The sequence below is a fragment of the Glycine max genome, chromosome 19, assembly GCF_000004515.6.
Source record: "Glycine max cultivar Williams 82 chromosome 19, Glycine_max_v4.0, whole genome shotgun sequence".
Classification (NCBI taxonomy): domain Eukaryota; kingdom Viridiplantae; phylum Streptophyta; class Magnoliopsida; order Fabales; family Fabaceae; genus Glycine; species Glycine max.
The window spans coordinates 6,228,108-6,253,004 of record NC_038255.2 but is presented as its reverse complement, the minus strand read 5'-3'; the positions used below and the strand labels follow the sequence as shown (position 1 = coordinate 6,253,004).

Below are 24,897 nucleotides of genomic sequence, written 5' to 3'. Positions count from 1 at the left end.
TTCTACTTTTATATAATTTTTGAAAACTCATTTTTGTCAAAAATCTGAAAGAGTGTAGCAGTAGTTTTGTGAAATTAATCTTGTGTGTAATCTTCTTTGGTGAAAACAATGTAGCACAACGTAATATTTAAAAGCATATTATTAGGTGTATGAATAGAAAAAAATAAATATTATATTAAAAAACTAAAATAACATTTACTTTGAGACTTGTTTTTTTTTCACATAATACTTATTATGGGATGGAAGGAATATATTTAATAGTATTATTAAAATTAATTTTATTTTTTATATTTTGTAAGTACAACAAATAATATTATTGTTTAACGTTTATATAACTAATAATTGATACATCAATAGATTAAGTACATGTATTATTATACATGTTAATGTTTTATTTTTTGGACAACATGATATTGATCGGTGCATATATATAATATGTATTAACATTTGTTAATGATTAATTTCTATAAATAAATTTGACTGATAATTTTTAATGAAATATTTTTTAATCATTTTTTTTCTTTTACAAACTTCAACTTAAGATTTTATTAAAAGAATTTGAGCTTAATTTCACACAGACCAACAATATTATTTGCACAGTGCCTTCCAAAAAAAAAATAGTTGCCTAACTAAATGATCATTTTAGTCATTTATCTTTTTTTTTTATTTAGTTTGATCCTTTATTTTTTAAAATTTTTATTTTGATCCTTTATTTTAAAATAATTGAATATATTTAAATAATTAAAGGAACATTTTAACAAGATAAAAGATCAAATTTATTTGTTTTTTTAAAAGATAAAGGACCATTTTGAGCAAAATAAATAAGATAAAAGACTAAAATGGTCATTTAGCCTAGTTGCTTATAATTAGGATTTTATTTACATTTAATTATGAGTGTACAAGAGATATAAATTATATTCGGTAAAACATTTCAGTTAATTTTTAATTTTTTTACTAGCTGAAAAGTTTATTTGTTTGTTCTATAAATAAATTATTTTTAATAGCTTTTGAAGTAGCATTTTTTGATGTAGTGACGGTTTCTAGTTTTATATATTTTCTCCTTTTCTATCCTTACTATATTTATCAATTTTTCTACTTACCTTTTTAAAATAAATTATAATTTTATTGTTTTCAATCATTTTATATTTTTTAATTATTTTAACAACTAATTTTACCTAACGCACTTATAATTTAATAGACGAGTTTTTCACTTTCAACTACCATTACCAAGCTAACTTTTTAGTTAATTTTGCTCAATATAACCATATATAGATTATGAATGAATTTATATTTAAGTATAACTTAAATTTAAATTGTAACAACTTACCATTAGTTCTTTTATCATATTAATTTTTTAACACACTCCCAGAAAATGATGGTCGCGAAGACAATGCCAATTTTATTCATCTAAAATTTGTGTCCTGAAAATTACAAATATGAGTAACATCCAGTTAAAAAATATTATTAACATTATTTAGATAATTAAGACCATTAATATATCTCAAAATTAAAGTTTAATTTAGTATGATGATATATGCTAAAATTATGGGTAATTTTATTAATGTCGTTATTCTCACATTATTAAAATTATAATCATTATTAAAAAAATTTAACTCCAGTGATTTGACAAGATATGTTTTGATAATAATTATGTGTTATAGACATAAAGTTAATATATATTTATGCATTTATATATTAAAATTTATAATTATAATGTTATTTATCATGGGAATATAATTTATATTTAGTACGTATAATTTGTGTAGCATGTGTAATAAAATAAGATAAATAAAATACATCTACAACTAATAAATTAATTGTTTTTAAATTTGGTCATCTATTTAAATAGTAGATGAATATCATCCACCCATCTAAGGTGCCCATTCGAATACCAGGACCTAGAAAAAAAAGAATACAAAGATTGATTGCTTTTCAATTCACACGTTTCCTATTGAGTAAAAAATTAATTACACATAAATTGAGCATCTTATTTGACATGTTTTTTAAACGGAAAAATTAATCAAAATTTAACAATTAAATTAAATGTAGATTGAATGACTAATAATTACATGTTTTTAGGAAAAAAAAATAAAACGACAAAAATATCTCATACATTCTTACTTATATATATATATATATATATATATATATATATATATATATATATATATATATATGTTTTGTAAACTAATTCTTTTAAACAATAATAACATAATAATTTTTAATGTATATTTTATTGTATATTTATATTCAGGTATTAAATTTTCTAATGAATTTTTATTATATAGAAATTTATTAAAAAAAACCATACATTTAATGAATATGTGACTTTTGAGAAATATATTATCTTATAAAATGTAATATTTAAAAATATTATTAAAGTTATAATAGAAACCATATAATAATAACTAATATTAGAAAAGAAAAGTTTTATACAACTATTCGTGTAAACTTTATTTTTTTTAATTTGGTCAGCCAAAAATATATTTTATGAACAATAATAATTCTAAAAAAATGTCTTAACCAGAATAAAAAAAAAAAGCTGTGTACAAATGTATTAAAAAATTATCAGTAGTCCATATGCGCAATAGGCGATTACATCGAATCCTGTTGATACTACTATTTAAGGAAAAGTAAGAAAATGATTATTGTTTACTAAAATTAAAAAGGATAACCCAAGTTGACCACTCTAATCTTATCACACACACGCTTACACCATGCAACTTACCTAACTTAAACGTTGTAGTGTTGTATTTTCCTTTCTTAACCCGACCCATTTTTTGTCATGTCGGTGCCTATAATAATACATGACATGTTGCATCATTTTCACAACACAACAAAGAAAGAAACAAAGAAACACACACACCCATTAAGTTTATTAACAACAACATCATCAAAAACTCGTGAGATTAATTTTAATGGCAACCCGGGTGATCCCTCCGAGAATGATCCTCAAGAACATCCGTTACAACACCGCAACAAAGCCACTCAAAACCACTCACCCATCCCTCTCTCCTGTCACCGCTACCGCATCACTCGTCAAGAAGCCGTCGTCTCCTGCTACGGATGCTTGGGCATCATTTGCCCAAGCATCCGTAACAACGGAGACGGCGGCCCTGAATTTGGAGGACGCGGAGCAGCTGTTCGCGTCGGTGTCGACGCGAAAATTGCTCCAGTCCTCTGCAGTTATGCATGCGACAGCTGTGGGGCCCGTGGTGGACCTGGGAATGAGGGTGATGAAGTCTCGGGTGTTCCAGAGCGGGGTGCTGAGGAATCTCCTCATGGCTGCCACGAAAGAGACGTTCTACGCGCAATTCTGCGCCGGCGAGGACGCCGCCACCGCCGGACGGAGCATCAGCGCGCTCAACGAGGTCGGCTTACGTGGCATGCTGGTGTACGGTGTGGAAGACGCACATGAAAACGATGGGTGTGACAGAAACCTCAAAGGGTTCCTTCACACTGTGGATGTTAGCAAATCGCTTCCACCATCCTCTGTAAGTGCTTCTTAACGTTAATTAATTGGCCAGGTTCCAAACAGCTTCGAGTCATTTTTCTTTTTCTTTGAATCATGCGTCTTTCTTTGAAACTCACCTGGTAGATGGGTTATATATATATGAAATTGTTTTTTTTTTATTTTTATTTTTATATATTTATGGAAAAATATAGTTCGAAACTACCAAGAGGGCTAGCGGTTGAACAGGATGCGTTGTAAACTCAAATTTTACGGATAAAAAAAATATTATTACATGCATGTTTACTGTTAGGATTAATATTCAAATGACATGTAAATTGAACTTTGTAATATTTTTTGTAAATTAAAAAATAATTACAAATTATGTGAAGATTGATCACTTCATGATCCTAAGCCATATCAATAATTTCTCGTCATCCTTTTCTTTTTTTATATGCTTAATTTTACATTCACGGTAAAAAATTTGCAAGAATTTGACAGTTTTTTGGGAAATATAAAGAGGATAAAAATAGGAAAAATATTTAATGAAGACCCACTATTAACACTTAGGTGATAGGAAGAGAGATATAAAAAAACAAAAAAATATTGTTAGAATGTTTAAAATGAGAGAATATCCATATATCACTCTACTTTAAAAATAATGTCGTGAAACAGAATCTCTTTATTTAATTGTATAATTATCAAACGATAGTCTTTTTGACTTTTGATACTCTTTATTTTGTAGTATTTGTTTTGATTTTTTATATATATCTTTACTTTCTTTTAATGCCATTTATAAAATGAAATGTAACGGGGGAAAAGTGTGTGTGACACTCATTTTTCTTTTCTCCCCACTTTTCCATTTGTTGAAAAGAGTTGCTTTACACTAATGCATCAATAAATTCGCATTATTAATGTTATATAAGAAGAGGCAGAGTAAACATGGTTTGTGTGTGTGGTCCTCTTGCAATCGAATACGTACGGTGCGGCGTGTGTTATTGTTTTCTGTGATTGAATGTACAAGTGGCTATCATGCATAAATAAGTGTCAGCATATCAGCATTATAGTATAACAACCTGAGATGCCAGTTATTAGTTAAGGTCATGCTTGACTTTTTTTTTTTTTTAAAGATGATTGATTTGGTATGTGGGTCCCACTCACAAAAAGGACAATGGGATTGGCGATTTGGGATCGTTGTTTCTGCACATGAACGGTGATCCACTCTCTTGCCATGAAAATTGAAAACAAGTGTTTAGATTGGGAGAAAAAGATCGATGATGCCATATATATGTCATGCCACAGTGCTAGAAAATGATAATGAACTAGTGTTTATTATCATTTTCTACTCTAATCACTAATGTTTGTAGTTGTTTTATTGTCAATTTTCTCTAGCATTGTGTTAGTAGGCCATGTGGTTCAAGTGTTTATTAGTATTTTTCTTCTGCTTTTCTTTGTGACTTGTATTGTTGAAGTTATGGAGGAATGATTTAATTTTTTATGTGATAGGTGAGCTTTGTCATTGTGAAAATCACTGCAATATGTCCCATGGCATTGCTAGAGAGAATGAGTGACCTTCTAAGATGGCAACAAAGAGACCCTTCATTCGTTTTGCCATGGAAGCAAGATTCCCTCCCAATTTTTGCGGAATCTAGCCCTTTGTACCACACACAGAAGAGACCAGAGCCTCTAACCCCAGAAGAAGAGAGTGATCTTCAACTTGCCAACCAAAGACTCCTTGAACTTTGCCAAAGATGTGAGGAAGCCAACATGCCTTTGTTGGTTGATGCAGAACACACCACGGTTCAACCGGCTATCGATTACTTCACATACTCTTCTGCCATTAGGCACAACAAGGATGACAACCCCATTGTGTTTGGAACTATTCAGACTTATTTGAAAGATGCTAAGGAGAGGTTGTTGCTGGCAACAAAGGCAGCAGAGAAAATGGGAGTTCCAATGGGATTCAAATTGGTGAGGGGTGCCTACATGTCCATAGAGAGTAAATTGGCTGAGTCGTTTGGGTATGCATCCCCAGTTCACAATACTATTCAGGACACACACAATTGCTTCAATGACTGCTCATCATTTATGCTTGAGAAGATTGCTAATGGAATCGGTTCAGTTGTTCTTGCAACCCACAATATTGAATCAGGTAATGTACAAGTCAGATTATTCATTCTATGATTTATAATAGAATTTAATTTTTATCTTTAGTATGACTTGTAAGATTGTTATTTTAGAAGTTAACAAACTTTTCTTACATGACATGATTTGTGATTAGATGACAATATCATGGTAGCAATAAAAATTGACAATGTCAAAACCCTTTTACAATTTCAGTGCATGTACTAATTACTACTTTTTATAATATAAGAAAACTCAACATCCCAATTCAAGTGATTGATATGATTTAACCATGTTGTGTAGGAAAATTGGCTGTGGCAAAGGCACATGAATTGGGTGTCGGTAAGGTGAACCACAAGCTAGAATTTGCACAATTATATGGAATGTCAGAGGCACTTTCCTTTGGTTTGAACAATGAAGGATTTCAAGTAAGCAAATATATGCCATTTGGACCCGTAGATATGGTTATGCCTTACCTCCTGAGAAGGGCTGAAGAGAATAGAGGACTCTTGGCTGCTTCAGGTTTTGATAGGCAACTAATGAGGTAAGTTAAGATTTTCATTTCATTAATCTCTTAACATGTGACATGGAAAATATTTGCTTTGATGGTACTAACAATGCTTATTTCTTTTTGAGTAGAAAGGAGTTGGCAAGAAGACTAAAAGCTGCAGTGTTCTAAATTAGTCAGGAAGCGGAATTCATTGACTTTTTGTATAGAGAATTTTATAATATGATGAAATTGTGCATTCAATGAAATGAAAATCTGTTTGTTTTTTTTTTTTTTTTTTTTGTTGAAAATGCAAGTTTTGTGTTGAGAAATGAGTTTGTGCATAAGTTGGAAAAGTATAAAGTCAAGTTAGAAAAATAAGAAAACTGAATAATTTATAGGTTTAAATAAGTTTTTTTTTCCTTGAACTTTAACACTTTTTTTTTTTGTTTAATCCTTACCGATTTTCTTTTTAAAAAAAAATTCTCTTGTTAATTTTCCCTCTGCGTAATTTGTTCTGTTGTTAATATTCCTTCAACCATGTATATTTTTAAGTTCCAACATTATAGCGTATTTTTGTTTTAGTCATTCACAATGTTCTTTATGCTTTCATTTATTAATTTTTCATTGACATAATTTGTTTATGTTACTGATCTATTAGTTTTGATAATTTGTGAATGCCTTATTAATTAATAAATTAATAAATTTCTTTTGATAATATCATAAAATCACTTCATCAAATTTAATTTATAAATATCTATTAATCATAATTTTCTACAAAATAAAATTATCAGAGCATATTCAAATTTAGATAAAATTGTGAATAAGTGTTTGTTTTAACTTCTAAAAAAAGTATTTGTATTAAGGTAATTAAATAAATAAATTAACTAGATAAAATAAAATAATTTTTGTAAAAATTACAATGATTTTTAAATTTTAATATTTCTTTAAAAAATACCTTTGTTTAACCTATCCATAATCAACTATAAACATAATACTACTGGCTAGTTTTGTCTTAAAAAAATTTCATAAATTGAATGTTAGTTTAAATTAAATTATAGTCGAAAATATTTAGGAAGCTAATATATATGATAAAATGTTAATTTTGTTATCACATTGAAACAATATTAGTTCAAATTAAATTATTAGTTTTTATAAAGCACTATTTACTAAGCGCTATTGTAGAAAAATAAAAAATATTTAACATTCTCAACGAATGATATTATTTCATGAATAAATAAACAAATGTTCATGATTATTTTATTAAATAAGGCTATATTAGAACTTTAGTTTGGGTTGGACTTTAGTGAAAAGGTGGGTTAAGTTGTGTTGGGGTTGGACTTAGTGAAAAATGGCCCATTCGATCGTCTTTTATGATGAGTATCCCTTCAGTCAAGACAATCATTCTCATTCCCAACCCTAAGTTTTCTCTTCTCCTCTTTTCTCTAAAAGCTCCATCATTCTCTCATGTTCTCCTCCACCCATTCCCAAGAATGAGGCTTGATCCTCTTTCAAGACAAGATGCTCTCTTCTTTTTCTTGGAGCTTGTGATCTATGGTTGGATGAAGTTGGTGAGGTTGTATGTGTTAATGTTGAAGAAAACCCTCTTTTGTTGAGCTCAAGGCTTCTCCCTTGTCTCTTCTCCTTGAGAACCTAAGCTTGAAGATCTAAAGGTAAATGAATGTTTACATTTTTCTATGTTTTGTTGTTATGAGTTTATTCAAGGGATGAAAATGGTTATGTGGTGAAATTGGGGGGAGGGGGTTGGAAGTTGAATGAGAGATTTTGATTGATTGAGTTATGATGTTTGGTTTGCTCTTGAGTTTTGTCCTTTTCCATATTCTTGAAATTAAATTTTAGGGATTTGAGATTCAATTAGAGGATTTGATGATTATGTGTTTGGATTATGAAATTGTGTGTTTAAAATTGATTAGAAACATGTAGGAATCAATCTTAGACCTCATTGTTTTGTGTACTTGATGCTTAGGCCAATTTGGGGGAGATGGAACCCCAAATTAACCAGAAAGTCACAAAATCGCAATTTGTTGTCATGGCTTTAGCTAAAGATGAAAATTTTCTCACTAAGTGCAAGATTTCTAAGAAAAAGTGAGTCTTTGGAACCTCTACACTAAGTGTTGGAAATTCCAATTCTAAACAAGAGTTTTTTTTTTCCCCATAGAAGTGAAGTCTTATGACCCTCAACACTAGGCATGGAAAGTTGGACACTAAGTGTGGGATATCTAATCTCTTCGCTAACAATTTGTTTTTTTTATACCAGAGATAGATTTAATTGCATGTAGGCAGAAATAGGGTTGGCCAAATAGGTAGAGTGTGTTTACAAGGAAATAAATTTAAATTAGGAGGGTCCTAGCTTGAAAATTCGCTAGCCTTCACAATTGGTGAGATACAAAGAAGATTCATATTTGGGTAATAAATGTCTCATTTACCCTTTTTTGTTTTGCTTCATGATTGTAGTGGCTCGGATATTGTATCTACACGGTTTCTAGTGAACAAATGCTTTAGAGGCTCTAATTAAGCATTCTCCCTCAATTGAACATTTCTTATTAAGCGTTGAAGCATAATAAGATCTTTTGGTATAAGCATCTTTATCAAAGATTTTCATAGAAAGTGTGATTCTAACTAGCATTTCTCTTCTTTTTTTGTCTTTGAGAGTTTTGTGCTAAAATTTGTATTTGCCAAATGATTTAGGGGTTTGAACTGAAAATGTGGGCAAAATTACCGATATTAAGGTTGGTTCTATGAGTATAGAAAAATCCAAGGAAGGGAGAAGTGACAAAGATGTTATTTAAGATACTACTCAAGAAGGCTCATGATTTTGCAAGAAATTGAGGGTTTTTCTAGGATAAATGATTTTGAGTTTCATAGGGGAAGGATCCTCTAATGACAAAAGCAAACAAGGTGAAGGTATATATATTCTACCTTTTCTGACCATTCTTTTAAGAGTTCACACTAGCTTTTAGTTTCAATTAAAAATTCGCTTCTAATGAACATTTGTATACTAATCCAATGTATGAATGACATACACAGTTCGGTATAAATGTTAATTAAAAGCACATTTTAAATTGAAACAAGAAAATAGCATAAATTCTAAGAAGAATTGTCCGGCAAGATAAAATATATATACCTTCATCTTGTTTATTTTTGTCATTGATGGATCCTTCCCCTTTGGAACTCAAAAGTGTGTAACCAAGCAAAATATTCAATTTCTTCCAAAATCTTGAGTCTTTTTCAATAATATCTTGAATAACATCTTTGTTGTTTCTCCTTCCCTTAGATTTTCTTATACTCAAAGAAAAAACCTTAATACCAGTTATGCTCCCCATATTTTCAGCTCAAACCCTTAAACCATTTGTCATATACAAATTTAAGAACAAAACTCTTATAGTTTGTTGATGCTGAGCACACTCCCATTCAGCCAGCTATTGATTACTTCGCATAGTCTTCGGCCATCATCCACAACAAGGATGACAATCCTATTGTGTTTCAAACCATTCAAACTTACTTGAAAGATGCCAAGGAAAGGTTGTTGCTGACATCAAAGGCACCAGAGAAAAGGGGAGTTCTAATGGGGTTCAAATTGACCGAGTCTCTGAGGTGTGCATTTCCAATCCACAATATCATTCAGGACACACATAATTGCTTTGTTGAGATCTAATCATTTTTCCAAAGAAGATTGCCAATGGATCTTGTTTAGTTGTTCTTGCAACCCACAATGTTGAATCAGGTACTTAAGATGTACAATCAAGCTATTCATTTTATTATGATTTACTATATAATTCTATTTCTAAATTTTTAGACCAAAAAATAATTTTTAATATTAATTTCAACAAACATGTCATACATGACTGTATGTAATTGAATGATTGTATAATTTATAAATGACGAATACTCAACAAGCATTCCAATTTAAGGTGACTAATATGATATGATAATGTTGTGTAGGGAAATTGGCTACATCAAAAGCACATGAATTGGGGGTTGCAAAGGTGAAGCATAAGCTAGAATTTGCACAACTATATGGAATGTCAGGGGCACTTTCCTTTGATTTGAGTGATGCAAGGTTTCCTTTGATTTGAGTGATGCAAGGTTTCGGGTTGGAAATTATAAGTCATTTCGCACTATATATGCTTATGTCTTACCTTTTGAGAAAGGGTTGAAAAGAATAAAGGGCCCTTGGCTGCTTCAGGTTTTGATAGGCAACTGATGAGGTAAGCTAAAATTTTTATTTAATTAATGTTTTAACTTGTGTCATTTGGAAATAATTTTTTTTTAAGTTATGCTATGATGCTAACAATGGTCATTTCTCTGTTAACAGAAAGTGGTTGGAAAGATGACTAAAAGATGCAATGTTCTAAATTAGTCAGGAAGCGGGATTCATTTACTTTTTCTACAAATTAGTGATTTTTGTAATGTGATGTAATTGTGCATTCAATGAAATGAAAATATGTTTGTTTTGGTATTTTCATTGGAAATGCATTTTGTGTCGAGAATGAGAGTGTTCAGAAAGTGTAAAGTTAAGTTAGAAACATAAGAAAATTGAATAATTTATAGATTTAAATAAATTTTTAATCTTTGAACTTTAACACTTTTTTGTGTTTAATTCTTATTGATTTTTTTTTTAATTTTTGTCTCTTCTTAATTTTTCCTTAGCATAATCAGTGTTGCTGTTAATATTTCTTCAAATTAAACATGTTAGCGTATTTTAGTTTTAGTTTCTCATAATGTTTTTTATGGTTTATATCCTTAATTAACTTTTCATCAACATAATTTGTCGTTGTTATTCATCTGTTAGTTTTGATAATTTGTGAACGCTTTATTAGTTAACAAAATATTAATTTTTTGTTGATAATATCATAAAATCAAATTATCATTTTAAAATTGTAAATATCCTATTAAATGATAATTTCCCACAAAATAAATCATCAAAACATATTATAATATATATAAAGTTGTGATGAGTATTTGTAATAAGATTAAAAAATAAATAAAATAACAAGATAAAATATTTTTGTGTGCAAATTAAAATTATTTTTAACTTTGAATATTTCTTTTAAAAATCCCTTTATTTTAACCTTTGTACATAATCACATATAAACATAATAAATCTGGGTAGCTTTGTCTTTAAACAAAATTCAATAATAAATACCACCAAGTGCAAGAATCAATTAGTATTGGGTTGTTCCAATTTAATGTTCTCGATTTGAGTTTTGAATATGTAATTGCTTTAGATACTTAGAGGAGGGAGAGTTTTTTAGCCCATAGTAATCTTACCCTACTTGAACAAGATTGTCTTTAGAGAAAGATATTTGTGATTTAGACAAAAATAATAATTTAAAACTAGATAGTTTTCTCTTAAAATATTTTCGTAAATTAAATATTAATTTTGTTATCACATTGAAACAATATCCTTAAAGCACTATTTTAGAAAATAAAAAATATTTAACATTCTTAGCGAATGGTATTATTTCATAAATAAATAAATTAATCTTCATGATTATATAATCGAATAAGGACTTATTTGATTATCAACTAGATTGTTGTTGAATGTATATATTACTAAAGAAAAAAGTAAAAAAAAAATGTTAAGTTAATTAAAATCCTACTGCTATAATGTTGTGATTTTTTTAATGCGTGATTATGTTATTTTAATTAAATTACAAGTAACAATTAAACTTATTTTATGTTGCTGAAAAATAAAATAGAAAATAAAATATAATGAATGATGCATTAAGATGTTTATGGGAGGTGGGTTAAGTTGTGTTAAAGCTATGGGTTGGGTTGGGCTTTAGTGAAAGGGCTCATTCTCTGTTTCCCTCGGTCTTTTGTGAGTAACCTTTTGCCCGAGAGAGCCATTCTCAGTCCTTCTTTAAGTCTTAGCGTTGCTAACTCAAATATCAAACAACCGCCAGAAGAAATTAGACACCTAAGCTTGCTAAGGTTATTGGATTTAACTGAATGCAACTTTCTCATTCAAATATCTGCTAATGACTTGGCAAGTTTGTCTAGACTATAAGAACTCTATATTAGAGTGAGAAATCTCCCTTTAGAGAAGGCTAATCACATTCTTATTGAGTTACAATCTTTATCTCATCATCTGAAGGTCGTAGAGATTGCAATTTTGGCAAATGAAGATTTGCCTAAGGATTTGGTCTTCAACAATCCGGTGAGGTTTTGGGTCTATATTGGAGATTCATCTACTTTTTTTTCATGGCATTTTTCGTAAGGGATACTTACACCCAAATATTTTGAAACTAAATAATATATATTACAACTTTATTAGGAAGAGTGTGATGATTCATCAGTTGCTTCAAAAAGTTGAAATTCTCAACTTGGTTGATATCAAAAACTTGAAAAATGTCATCTCGGAATTAAGTGAAAGGAGTTTTCCATTTTTGAAACATCTCAGTATTGAATTTTGCAACAATGTTAAATATGTTGTTGATGCATTTGATGGTCGTGTCTTTCATCAACTTCAATAATTTTCTGTGTAATTTGGACAATTTAAAAGAGATAGTCAATGTATATAGTCACATGAGTCAAACTAAACATGAGTCAAGGTTGGCATCAACACTTCATGTCAATGCTTTGGAAGCCTTGCAAATCTTAAAATAGAATATTGTAACAAGTTGAAGATTGTTTTCACATTGTTTCCAAGGATCATTAGTGTGGCTACACTTCAATGCTTGCATGTGACTGAAAGTTATGGAATTGAATACATTATCTCAAGCAATAGTAAATATGATTTATTTTTTTGAACGGAAATTGTAAATATGATGGAGGAATTGAACGATCTAGTTTTCAAATTTAGTGGAATTGAAGTTGCAAGAACTACCAAACTTGATCGGATTTGCTAAAACCAATGTTATGCGTGACTATCATTCCTCAATGGTCCAAGTAAGTTTGTTATTACTGTTAATCATTAATACTTACATTTTAGAAAACAAAGAACTTGGGCAACAGATATATTTATAAACTTCAAATATCTAGCTAATTCAATTAGTTTCTTACAGATTCATGAATCTAATTATCAATTGATTGACAAGGTAGTAACTGAAGAGGGTCAGATGTCCACTTCAAAATCAATTGTTGATGAACTTATGCCCATTAGTACTCTTTTCAAATCTAACAGGATGCTTTTGTTCCCAAAGTTGGAGAAACTCTTCATACATGCATGTTTTTCGTTAGATGTGATATTTAATATGCAAGAATCACACTTTCATGGTGAATTAATTGCTTTCTTATTAGCTCAGCTGAAAGAGAGATATCTTGGCTTAGTAAGTTGAGAAACATTTGGGGTAATTCTCCTAGCTACATTCAAGGCTTTCAGAATTTGAAATCAAAGTTAAGAAATGTGATTCTTTAAGGCATGACCTCACTCCTAACATTGCAAGGGCACTTACTCAGCTTCAAAAAATGGTGATACACAGCTGCTAGTCCTTGGAGAAAATTGTTGGAAAAGAAGTAAATCTTGATGAAGAAAAGAATGTGGAAACCCTTCCTTTTGGTCAATTAGAATCTTTAACACTTATTGATCTCCCAAGCCTTGTGAGTATTTGTCCAGATTCTCATGAAATAGTATGGCCATCTTTGAGATTTGTATGCATTGAAGGATGTCCTCAGCTTAAGACATCTGCCACATTTACTCAAACTGTTGCAAGAAAAGAGAATTTCAATGCCTCATCGTCAAGTTATTCAACATGTGATGTTGCAAATAGTACTTCTAAAAAGGATTCTACAAGGTTTCTTCAGTGTTGCCTTGGATGCACCCCACGTGCTTTTTCCAGAGTAATCAATAGTATTATTAATCTGGTCACCGCCACATGTTGGCTGGACAATTTTTTGAATTTTTTCATTTATTTTATTGAATTAATTAATTTGTTATTCATTCTCTTACTGTTTTGTTTTTCTTTCAAAATCCGTGTAGTGCACAGGTCTCAATGTTAGTTTATTATATTCCCTACACACATATTACAACAATATGCAATTTTTACATTGGCAATTCTTTTGTCTTTTTGTGTGGTTCTTTATTCAAAATTAGATTTTTACTTTGATAATCTACATAATAAATATTATTTATAAGTCAATGTAAGTTACAAAACTCCAGTTCTAGTTAGAGATTTGACCAAAAACAACTTAAAAATTGTATCTATGTTTTATTCTATTAATTAAAAGATAGTTAGATTATTCCTAATGGCCATGCAAGCTTCATCAACAGAGGCTTCATCAACAGAGAAAGGTGATGTTCCTTCTGTCAGCAATATATATACCAAAGAAGAAATTGTATCCCCCACGCCACTTTTGGAACAAATGCAAGTAAAAGGATGGGATTCATTAGAAGTCTTATACCTGCGTGAACAAAACCAGCATTCTAATGAAGTTGATAACTGCACAAGTACCAACAAGTCCGGTTGGAGTCCCTACATTCAACAACCTCACTATGTTAAGTTTAGATTCTTGTCACAAGTTGCGATATCTATTCCCATATTCCATAGCAAAGCTCCTTGTGAAATTGCAAGAAATAAAAATGTCAAGTTGTAAGGTGGTAAAACTAGTCCAAAGAGAAGGAGAAGATGATTTAACTCTATCTCTTCCTCAACCAAATTCTCTCAAAGTGCATGATAATTCATCATCTGAAGAGAATTAGCATTATTCATTGTGGGCTGCTAGAAGTTGTTTTTGGTAAAGCAGAAGAGAAAATAGATAGCATTGCTTTATTTGCTCAACTACAGTCTCTTGCATTGAGCCATCGACCTTATGGATCAGAACCACAATATTTTGGGAATTGCCATGAGTGGCTATCAAAACCATGAGGTACGTAATTCATTGTTAACTAATGACAAGAATTGTTACTAAAACTAATTTTGTAATAACAATTATGCATAGGCAACATAGCTAACATGCATAACTCCATTTGAGTTTATGTGGAAAACTTTAAATTCTTTGGTTTGATTACTCCTTGTTCTTCTTCATGTTTGTACAATGAGTGGAATAAACTCTATCAATTGTTATCTCAAATTTTGAGTAGTATAAAATTAACTTAGGACTAATCTTAAAAATAACACAACTTAATTGACTAAAAAAGAATTTAAAAAATATACAATTAAGCTAAAGAGAATAAAAGTATAATTAAATTAACATATGTGATAAAAATAATTCTTATCATTTAATTACATATTGACATATATGATATTATTAACTTTAATAATGATTATTTTAAAAATCATACATATCATGATTTTTTTTATAATATAAATTTTTTGCATGGATAGTACATAAAAATTAAAATCATATTCAATTATGTTGATCTAACATATCTAGCAATATAACGAGCTGCAACAAATTTATGAGACTTGATCCACTTACATTTTTATTTCACTTATCCTTTTGTAGGGAACAAGTAATGGAGAAGACAGAACTATGAGACTTGATCAACTTAGAAATGACTTCATTGTTTCCACTCTAACATATGTAGCATTAAGAGGCTGCAATAGAATCAGTTGTTTGTTCTCCCCTTCAACAACAACTAGCTTATGCGTTTGCTAGAGTTAGATATATGTGGCCATAGGGACATAGAGGAAATAATGTCTACAGAGAAACACGAGGGAATGTGATTAAGATTGTGTTCCACAGCTTGCAATGTCTAAAACTTGAAAACCTACAAAAACTCAAGGCCTTCTGCCAGGGATTATCTGACATTGATTTTCCATCATAGCATGAAGTGTTCCTGAAAAATTGCCACGTGATGTAGACATTCTCTTATGGGCCTTCATACACTCCAAAGTTGGATAGAGTCACCATGGAAATTGGAAATATTACCAGGAATATATGGATGGGAGATCTAAATGCTACAGTACCATTTTGCAAAGGACATGTATGTAAAATTCCCTATCTCTATCTTTATAAGTGTTGATTCTTTACTAAATTAAAAAGACAAGCAATTATTGGAATATACATTCCTATATGAGCAAGGCCAATATTATGGACCACCCTCACTCCCCAATATATAATATTGTGCACTATATAGTATTATATGACTATACATACTATAATATTATATATTCACATGATATAGTCTCTATGTTAAAAAAAAACTTCACACTAAAATTATTAAATGGCTGATTATCTTTTATTTTTTAACCATGATGCATCGTTTCATTTACTCATGAATGTGATTTTCAAACATCAGAGACATTTGGATGGATCATGCAGTACCAATGCACACAGAGATACTTCACTGAAGAAAAACACATGACTGTTGAAGGTTTTCAAAAACTGCTAAATCTTATTCCCTCTAATGTGATATGCATATTTCAAAATCTAAAGGAACTCAATAAAAAATTGTGGTTCACTAGTTGAGGTGTTTGAATCACATGGTGTGGATGTAAGGAAAGTGCATGCCAAGATACACTATAAGATAGAAGCCATTTAAAAATGAAACAATGATGGAGTTCTAGGATTCCAGAAGCTAAGAAATTTAAAAGTGGAACACTGTGGCAACTTGTGTAGTTTGTTCTCTCCAACAATAGCTAGAAGCCTAGTGCAATTTAGGCACCCAAGAGTGTATAGTTGCCACAAGATGAAGGAAATAACTACTAAGGAAGGTGAGTAAAAAGAAGGATCAAATATTGTATTTCCACTTATGAACAAGCTGGAGCTTTGTTATGTCCCCAACCTCAAATGTTTTAGCTCAGGAACATTCAATATTGATCTCCCATCTTGTGAAGAAATGATAGTTGAAAAATGTCTCAACATGACAACCTTTTGCTATGGATCTGTAACAACAGCAAGGCTTATACATATATATAAAGGTTCATATGAGTATGTTGACATAATGGGAGACCTTAATATGACCATCTATCATGCTAATGAGGGTTTGAAGGTACATGCATTCTTCATATGTAATCACATACTCAAAGATGTTATTAGTAATAAATAAATAAATAAATAAAAGGAAAATAGATGTGATGATAGAATTAACTTTTGCTTTTCTTTCACAATCACTAACCACCAAAAGATAATATTTATAAAATGGAGCATTAGTTCAGTTTCTGTTAACAAGAAGCAATATATTGCAGGTTGCACTACAAACATCTGAGACAATGACAAGCATTGAGCATGATCAACACCTGCTTCCTTAAGAAGTGATACAGAACTGGTTGTTTAAGGTAGTGAAAAACTGTTGAATTGCATTCCATCCAGCATGTTGCATAGGTTCCAGCACCTAAAACAACTCAAGGTACACGATTGCGGTTCGCTAGTTGAGATATTTGAATCAGAGGTAGTGGATGAAAATGGAGATGAAGGGTATACCAAAACACCATACAATTATGATCAGCAAGAAATGCATCTGTATAATCTTCCTAAACTGATGGACATATGAAAAAATCATGGTGGAATCCTAGGCTTTATGAACCTTAAAAGGTTAAAGATTCGGCACTGCCTTAGTTTGAAAAGTGTGCTTTCTCCTTCCATGGCCAGAAGCTTCTCACAACTCCAAGAGCTTTCAGTACATGAATGTGAGATGATAGAGGAGATCACCAGTAATGAGGAAAAGGAACTATCTGAAGAACCAAACAAGGTGAAGATTACATTCCCAGGATTGCAATGGTTAACCCTTTATCGCCGCCTTAGATGTTTCTATTCAAGCACTTACCATTTTGAGCTGCCATCTTGCCATGACATAACCATTACAGAATGTCCTAAGATGGAGGCTTGCCATGGAACCAGAGGTACCTCAGAACTTCCCTTTCTCTCAATGAAGAAAAATGATTTCAGGGATGAAGAGAGATCTTAAATAAATGAAGAATGAAAATTCATTCTGAAAGATAGATGATAATGATGATGAGCACTTTATTGTAGCTGAAAGTTGCAGAAGCACAAAAAATTGAGCATATTCATGAATTGTGTTCAATCTTATGCCCCAGTGGATTTAGAATTACTCAACCATATAACTTCAAATTTGCAATCTAAATCAAGTGTTGTACATTTTGGGTGTTCACACCCTCAACGGAGACTTGTGTTCGATACTTTTACTACTATGAACCTGTGCCAAATTATTGCTCCTCATTTCTACTCAAGATTTTTCTTTTTTTGGTTCTTGATATTCTACTAAAGACATGATCCATCTAGAAAGCACCCCCAATTAAATAAAAGATTGCAGGACTGCTAATTTGGTGCAAATATCCCAATATATTGGTAAGTTGAGTCTAGTAACAATCCACATAGTATACACAAATAAAGAAATTGTTCCCAACCCAATACTAGCACGAGTAATGCATGTAAGTGGTATGTAACTAGACTTGTTATTCTTTATTAGGCGTGACTCACTTTCCTGGGATTAAGGCCCTACTTTAATCTTTGCAAAAAAAAAAAAATTCTCTGGATCCATTTCTAATGAGTTTTGGAGCGAAACAGCAGAAATCATGTCATACATTTAACATTGGCAGAACAAAGATTACTAGACAAGCTAAACAGCAAAGTGTATGATATTGGGTAAGAGACACCAAATCAAAAGTAAATAAAGGTATACAGATACAACTAAAAAAATCCAACATCACATTGTTTTCAGTGGTATACATATTTTTAGAAAAGAATGATGTTTCAATTATCATGTATGAAGAAAACTAAGCACATATGTGAGTAAGGCCAGAAATTATGCATTTCTAGAAAACTTACCAACAGATAAAAACAATGGGAAATAACACGTCCATATGTTACAATGCTCCAACATCAACAACCAAAAAATTTCACTAAGAATTGCTTCTAGTACAGTGTAAAAACTATCACCCTACAAAAGCCAATTGATGGTAATGTTGCCAAGCCATGTGAACAATGGGAACTGAACCAAAGCAATAAAGAGCAAGAGATAGTGGTGTCTGCTTGAGTCATAACTCCTGACCTCTGCAAAAAGGACTCTCTTCATTGTTTTCACCAAGAAAACTCCCATGCATAAACAGGTCCACGGCATCAGAAAGTAGTAGGAGTAGCCCAATATTATTCTTCCAAGAACAGCTAAACATATGCCGGTGAAAGTATACCCAGCATACGCAATAATGTCCAGAAGGGGTGCTTCCCCACTGCCCAATGAAAGCAGTGTCACCTTAAGTAGTGCGGCTTGCATAAACCAACCGAGCAATCCCTTGATGAATAACAAGTTCAAAGCTTCTGGACTAAACCTGACATAAAATACAGCATCTTCAATAAACAATGGAGCTATCAAAATGAGTAAAATGAACTAAACATAATTTTAAGTGTAGCTTGCTAAAATCCAAACTGTGAAAATTGAAAAAATAACAACCACAATGAGAATATAGTTAGCAATCTTTGTAACATCTAAGAAGCTCAAGACTTCTCTGGCTTCCAATAAAGTACTAGCAGCTTTTCTGTTATCAGTAGGAAATACAACATAAAATCATATTTTACAAAAAAAATTGAAACTGAAAAAACTTGAGCATCCAATGAATGAAAAAAAATGAAGGGGAGTAGAAATAAACACAGATCACACTGATGCCAAAACTTATTACAACAAAGTTGCCAACATTAAACACTGCTAATAGAGGACCATGCATTTAATTGCAGAAGGCAGGTGGCGATTTGTAGTCCCCTCCCTATGACACCCACATCATACTAATCCTCTTCACATAAATATTTACCAACACTTCATCACAGACCAATTAAGACTCACAGCACAAACTTGAGACAATAAGAAGAAGGAAAACAGATTTCTCTGTATTCCTTTAAAATATCTTCCTAAGGCAATAGCATATAATTGACATTGACAACATAGTTATTCTATCCATGGCAATTCAAGAAAACAAGTATGAACAGGACAATGAGGAGCAACATTTCTAACTATAAATTTGAGAAGAATAAGTAGAACACATGACAGTACTTACTTTCTGTGAAGACCCAATGAGAGGCCAGCAAGAATGACATAGGTACCAAATGCCATTAACGGAATGTAAAGGTCTGGTGCATTTATGTCATAAATTGGTGGCTTATAGGAAAGCCTACCCCCCACTGGCTCAGTAATTCTAGTCCAATGACCCTGAACCAGGAAAGAAAAAATCAGCATGAAGATAAAATAAGATAATCAAATGAAAATTTACGGAGAAATGCATAAAATTGTAACATTACTGCTTACCCTATGCAGGAATGGCAACAAAACCACCTTCAATTTGTTCTTAACATACTGGTCATTCACTTGGAAGTAGTATTGGGGATCAGAGAAATACCGACTTATCTGTAATTATATAGAGAAGATTAATTTAAAAATGAAAATCTTGTATTAACATCTTGTGAGACTATCTATACTCGAGATAATGATACCTAGCAAATCAAGGTCCATTAAGCTATTTAATAACATTTTTCAGCTGCATTAGTATCCCCTCTATAATCAGTCAAGCCTAACTTGATGGGGATATATTGTCAAGATAGAAGGTGAGCGCACATGCCATCTATGAACTACATTTTAAAAGTAAACCATGGAAAATTTTCAAATTTTATTCATAAGATTAAAAAAGAACTCCAAACACTAAAGTGTGAAGTTGTGCACACAGCAATAGTTTCTGAAAATCAATAGATAAGTATTGCTAAGATGATATACCAACAGCTTAGAAACAGGGATTGAATTTGTTTTTGAGAGGTTATGCCACTAAGTGAGATCGACTACATGGATCACACGACATTATTCAACACAGTTAAAAACCAAAGCTTCAATCAAGAATTATCATGAACCATATGGAAAATTAAATCATTGGGCAAAAATTTTACAATGTTACTTAGTCTTACATTGCTTTGGACATACTCAGAGCTCGATCCTAATATTTTCCCTCCATACGCACCCAATCCACCTCGAATGAGTCCTGAACCAGCAACATTAAACGCACTCCCAAAAGGATTTGGAGGCAAACTTGTTTGAGACTGCTGTACCCCCGGTTGGGATCCAACATTACCATACATTCTCACTGCCACCACCACACACACACGAAAGAAAAAGAAACACAGCCAATCAGAAAAATTCTTCAATGTGCACATAAAATCAACATCATCAACATAACATAATACATAACTAAGCAAACCCTCTTCACACAAAAACCCACTATTTCCAAATACTACTCGAGACCCATTTTAGACACAGATTGCCACACCATAATACATAAAAATTAACAAATCATTAACAATAACCAAATGCATCATAAGGTTGAAAGAAAGAAAATACCAAGCATGAATGACAGAGAAGACCCAATTTTATCCAATTCCATATATTAACAATTTGAACAGAAATTTTCATTTATATAAATGATTTGAAACGCTATCAGCAACGCAATTATACACCAAAATAACCGTAGATTCAGAATCCATATAAAAGAAAGGGCAATGAAATTCGGAGTTGCATGTGATTTTGAAAACGACCCAATAAGAAAGAGAGTGAAAAGTTTCAAGCTATAAAAGCCAAAGGGAGAGAAAATCGGCACGAGCGATAATGGGTATGGAGAAAAAAGAGCAGATTTTGAATATAATTATGAATTGATAGAGAAAAGTGGAATTAAAAATCTGTGAATATGGTCGAAGGAGAAGAAGAAGAAGAAGAAACCTCGAAGTTAATAGAAGATTAGGGAGACGAATCACGGTGGTGGGGGAATAAAAAACTATGGCTCCGGCGAAGGAACTGAGTGAGATCTGAGAATTGAGAAAGAACCCACAGCAGAGGCAAAAACAGTATTTGGGACGAGCTTCCCTCTTTTATAAAAATATGGAATGGAAATATATATATATATATATATATATATATATATATATATATATATATATATATATATATATACTTTAATTTAAATATTAGTCCAAATATTTTTTTAAACAAATTTCACTTTTTTTTTTAATTTTTTGGTTTCATAATTTGGCCTTTCGAATTAATTTTTAGTTGCAATAATTTCGGTTTTTTCAAATTCGTTTTTGTTTAATAGAAGTTTTTTGTATATTCCGAAAAAAGAAGTTTTCTGTATAACATTAATTTTATTTTAAAAAATGGATTTGTTAAAGTGGGATGGGCCAACACATTTTAAATAAGTGTAATTAGGTTATATTATGAAAATGTAAAAGAATTTTACATCATTATATCATCATAATTCACAATAAGTGTGTTAATTTCTATCGTAATTATTTTAAATGGCATATTAATAATGGTTTGTGATTGGATAAAAATGTTAAATAATATTATTCTTAATTATAAGATTTTTTTTCTGATTTTTTTTTCTTTTATAAGACCCTTCTCAAATTTCTAAATGTGTATTAAGGGGATCTAGCTATAAATCTCTTTGTTTAATTCTTATGAATAAAAAAATAATTATATATATATTAATTATTTTTTTCTTTTAAATAATCTTACTTAATTCTTCTTTCTCAAAAAATTGATGAGAAACAATTAAGTAGATAGAGAGATAAGAAAAAATAATTTTGAAATAATAGTACAACTAATTGATATATTTAACATAATTAATTAAATTAACCACTTTTCTTAAGAGACATAAATGAGATGGAATGATCTCATAATTAGGGAGTAGAGACATAGGGAGTATATGACTATTAAATTCTTTAAACGATCATGTATAATAGCAAGTATAAATAATAATAATAATTTAAGAGTTTAATGTCATGCACTCACAGTGTAAAATAATAATCTTATATTATCATTCAATCACAAATTATCGTTGATATAACTTTTTTAAGTAATTATCATCATAAAAGTTAACAATCTCACCATACATGGTGGTTTATGATTGGGTAACAGTATAAAACTTTTTACACTACCACTTTGTAATCTTTGTCTCATAATGTATACTTCTATACTAATAATAAAGAGAATATCTCCCATTTGATGATCATATTTATTTGGACAATTTTATCCATAAATCACTTCTTAAACTTTCAAATTTTTCTTCTAACCTACAATAACTTTTCACTACTTTTATATTGTTAGCTTTTTTTATTATGCCATTTTTTTATTAATTGTATTAACTTTTATTTTTATATATTTATTATTTAAAAAGTCTAGAGAGAGATGTCTCTATTCCTTTAGTAATAATAGTAACTAGGTGAAAGAGAAGCACTTTGTGCCTCTATATGTATTTTTTAAAATAAAAAGTAGAAAAAAAAAGGAGTTGAAGAACAAAATGACAATAATTATATTTTGAACGTTCATGAAAGAAATGGAAGTAGTTATATATTGAAAGGTAATTTAGAAATAGAAAATATGCACACCAAAATGGGTAATTACCTTTATTTATTTATTTATCCTGGATTGGGTTGGGCAAGGAGCACCCGAAACCCAAGATTATTTAAAACTCACTTGGGAATCACTTACATAAACATACTCTAAAAAGGAGTTTGACACAAAAGAAGGCATAGCATGAAAATAAATACAATCAATAGCTAAAGATATGCCATGTTTAGCAAAAAAGTCAGGTAGGTAATTCATCTAACGGTGGACATGATAGAACTCACAGCTCTTGAATCCATCCTCCAGTTATTTCATTTGCAAGCTCATTGAAAAGAGAAGAATGAGATGATTTATCATCAACAATTTAACAACGTCAAGACTGTCATTATAAATGACCAAGTTTTTAATTCCTACAACAACAACCATACGTATTCCAAACAAGATAGCCTACAACTTAGCCTCAAGGATTGAGCAGTGGCTCATTCTTCTTGAAAAAGTCTGGATGAACTCACCATTGCTACTCCACAATAAGCCACTGATGCTAACTGTTAGAAAAAAGCACCATCACAGTGAAGTTTGAAGTAGTTCTCCCACATGTGGCGACCACCATCACCAGTAGTATCATATGTAGACTTTTCACCAACTTGCAACTTATTCTGAGTCTCCTTACCAAGCTTGATATCCTTTAGCAAAGCTCAAATATTAGCGACAACACTAGAAGATGTCATCCAATTTTGGCATAAAATGAACTCATTACGCCTCCACCAGATTCTATCCAAAATAGCACCAAAGACAATGCCCCAACTTAGTCCTTCAACCAATCTAGCACTCTTTCAAGTTTCCACTTAACTAAGCACCCAAATCACGATGGAAAAAAGATGAAAGGGGACTCACATGAAATCATGACCCAACCTGCTTGGCCTAATGGCAATCCTAAAAGATATGGAGGAGAGATTTTGTAATAGTATTGCACAAAGGGCGACATTTTTACCAAAATGAATTAAAAATGAAAACTAATTACCATAATGGATTGCTCAAGAAAGTATTTACCAAAATGGGTGATTTTTGCTATGTAGGAAGTAGGTGCCGCCATCCTGGGTGGCTCCTTGTGCTTTTTGTTTGTCTTGTAGTAGGAGGCGTTATCCTGGTATGCTTCATCCTGTCAGGTATTTAGCGTCGGTCAAGCCAATGCTAAATATTCTTGTTTAATGACTAAATTCATGTTACATTCACTAAGATACCTATCAAACTAAACTCTTGACTTTACAATAATTTATTTTGATGAGGCAACTTATAATAAGTATAAATCTATAACTAATTATGAAGTGCCTTGCCTATGTATACCATGCAGTCAAAATTCATGCCTACGGCAGTTTGTGACAATTTGGGCCAAACTTGTCGGAATTTCATATAGGGGATACAGAATCTATGAAGAAGGTGCACTGGGTGGCATGGAAGGACCTCTATCAGCCCAAAGAGAATGAAGATATTGGAATGCGCTTGGAGAGGCATGTTAATGATTCCTTTATGATAAAGGTGGCTTGGGAATTGTGTATGAAACCTAGTCATTTGTGGGTAAAAGTTGTGAGAGCC

General features: G+C 31.2%; 2 protein-coding genes, 1 long non-coding RNA gene and 1 pseudogene across 3 annotated transcripts; 2 read left to right on the top strand and 2 right to left on the bottom strand.

Annotated features, from left to right (window-relative positions):
• The first annotated feature begins 2,565 nt into the window (after positions 1-2,565).
• Positions 2,566-6,331, top strand: LOC100800978 (proline dehydrogenase 2, mitochondrial). The gene is made up of 4 exons (XM_003555025.5): positions 2,566-3,494; positions 4,958-5,603; positions 5,879-6,119; positions 6,215-6,331. Exons 1-4 carry the CDS (start codon positions 2,919-2,921, stop codon positions 6,252-6,254), a joined length of 1,503 nt encoding a protein of 500 aa, XP_003555073.1. The 5' UTR covers positions 2,566-2,918; the 3' UTR covers positions 6,255-6,331.
• A 945-nt stretch (positions 6,332-7,276) lies between these two features.
• LOC100810224 (proline dehydrogenase 1, mitochondrial-like) lies at positions 7,277-10,295 on the top strand (annotated as a pseudogene).
• A 3,010-nt stretch (positions 10,296-13,305) lies between these two features.
• LOC106797414 (uncharacterized) lies at positions 13,306-15,152 on the bottom strand. The gene is made up of 2 exons (XR_001386516.3): positions 14,430-15,152; positions 13,306-13,731 (listed from the first exon to the last, which is right to left on the bottom strand). It is a non-coding gene; the product is annotated as an uncharacterized lncRNA (long non-coding RNA).
• A 3,510-nt stretch (positions 15,153-18,662) lies between these two features.
• On the bottom strand, positions 18,663-21,844 carry LOC100803636 (protein YIF1B-A). Its single transcript, XM_003555026.5, has 5 exons — positions 21,679-21,844; positions 20,874-21,049; positions 20,227-20,325; positions 19,979-20,130; positions 18,663-19,258 (listed from the first exon to the last, which is right to left on the bottom strand). The coding sequence occupies exons 2-5, from the start codon at positions 21,042-21,044 to the stop codon at positions 18,871-18,873; spliced, it is 810 nt and encodes a 269-aa protein (XP_003555074.1). The 5' UTR covers positions 21,045-21,049; positions 21,679-21,844; the 3' UTR covers positions 18,663-18,870.
• Positions 21,845-24,897: the final 3,053 nt, after the last annotated feature.

Bases quoted from the DNA above. Each gene is read 5' to 3' on its own strand.
- LOC100800978 (XM_003555025.5), top strand. From the start codon at position 2,919: ATGGCAACCCGGGTGATCCCTCCGAGAATGATCCTCAAGAACATCCGT. The intron at 5,604-5,878 runs GTAATGTACAAG...CATGTTGTGTAG, and splicing joins AACCCACAATATTGAATCAG to GAAAATTGGCTGTGGCAAAG. The intron at 6,120-6,214 runs GTAAGTTAAGAT...CTTTTTGAGTAG, and splicing joins TTTGATAGGCAACTAATGAG to AAAGGAGTTGGCAAGAAGAC.
- LOC100803636 (XM_003555026.5), bottom strand. From the start codon at position 21,044: ATGTATGGTAATGTTGGATCCCAACCGGGGGTACAGCAGTCTCAAACA. The intron at 20,326-20,873 runs GTAAGACTAAGT...ATATAATTACAG, and splicing joins CTGAGTATGTCCAAAGCAAT to ATAAGTCGGTATTTCTCTGA. The intron at 19,259-19,978 runs GTAAGTACTGTC...ATTTTATGTCAG, and splicing joins TCATTGGGTCTTCACAGAAA to GTTTAGTCCAGAAGCTTTGA.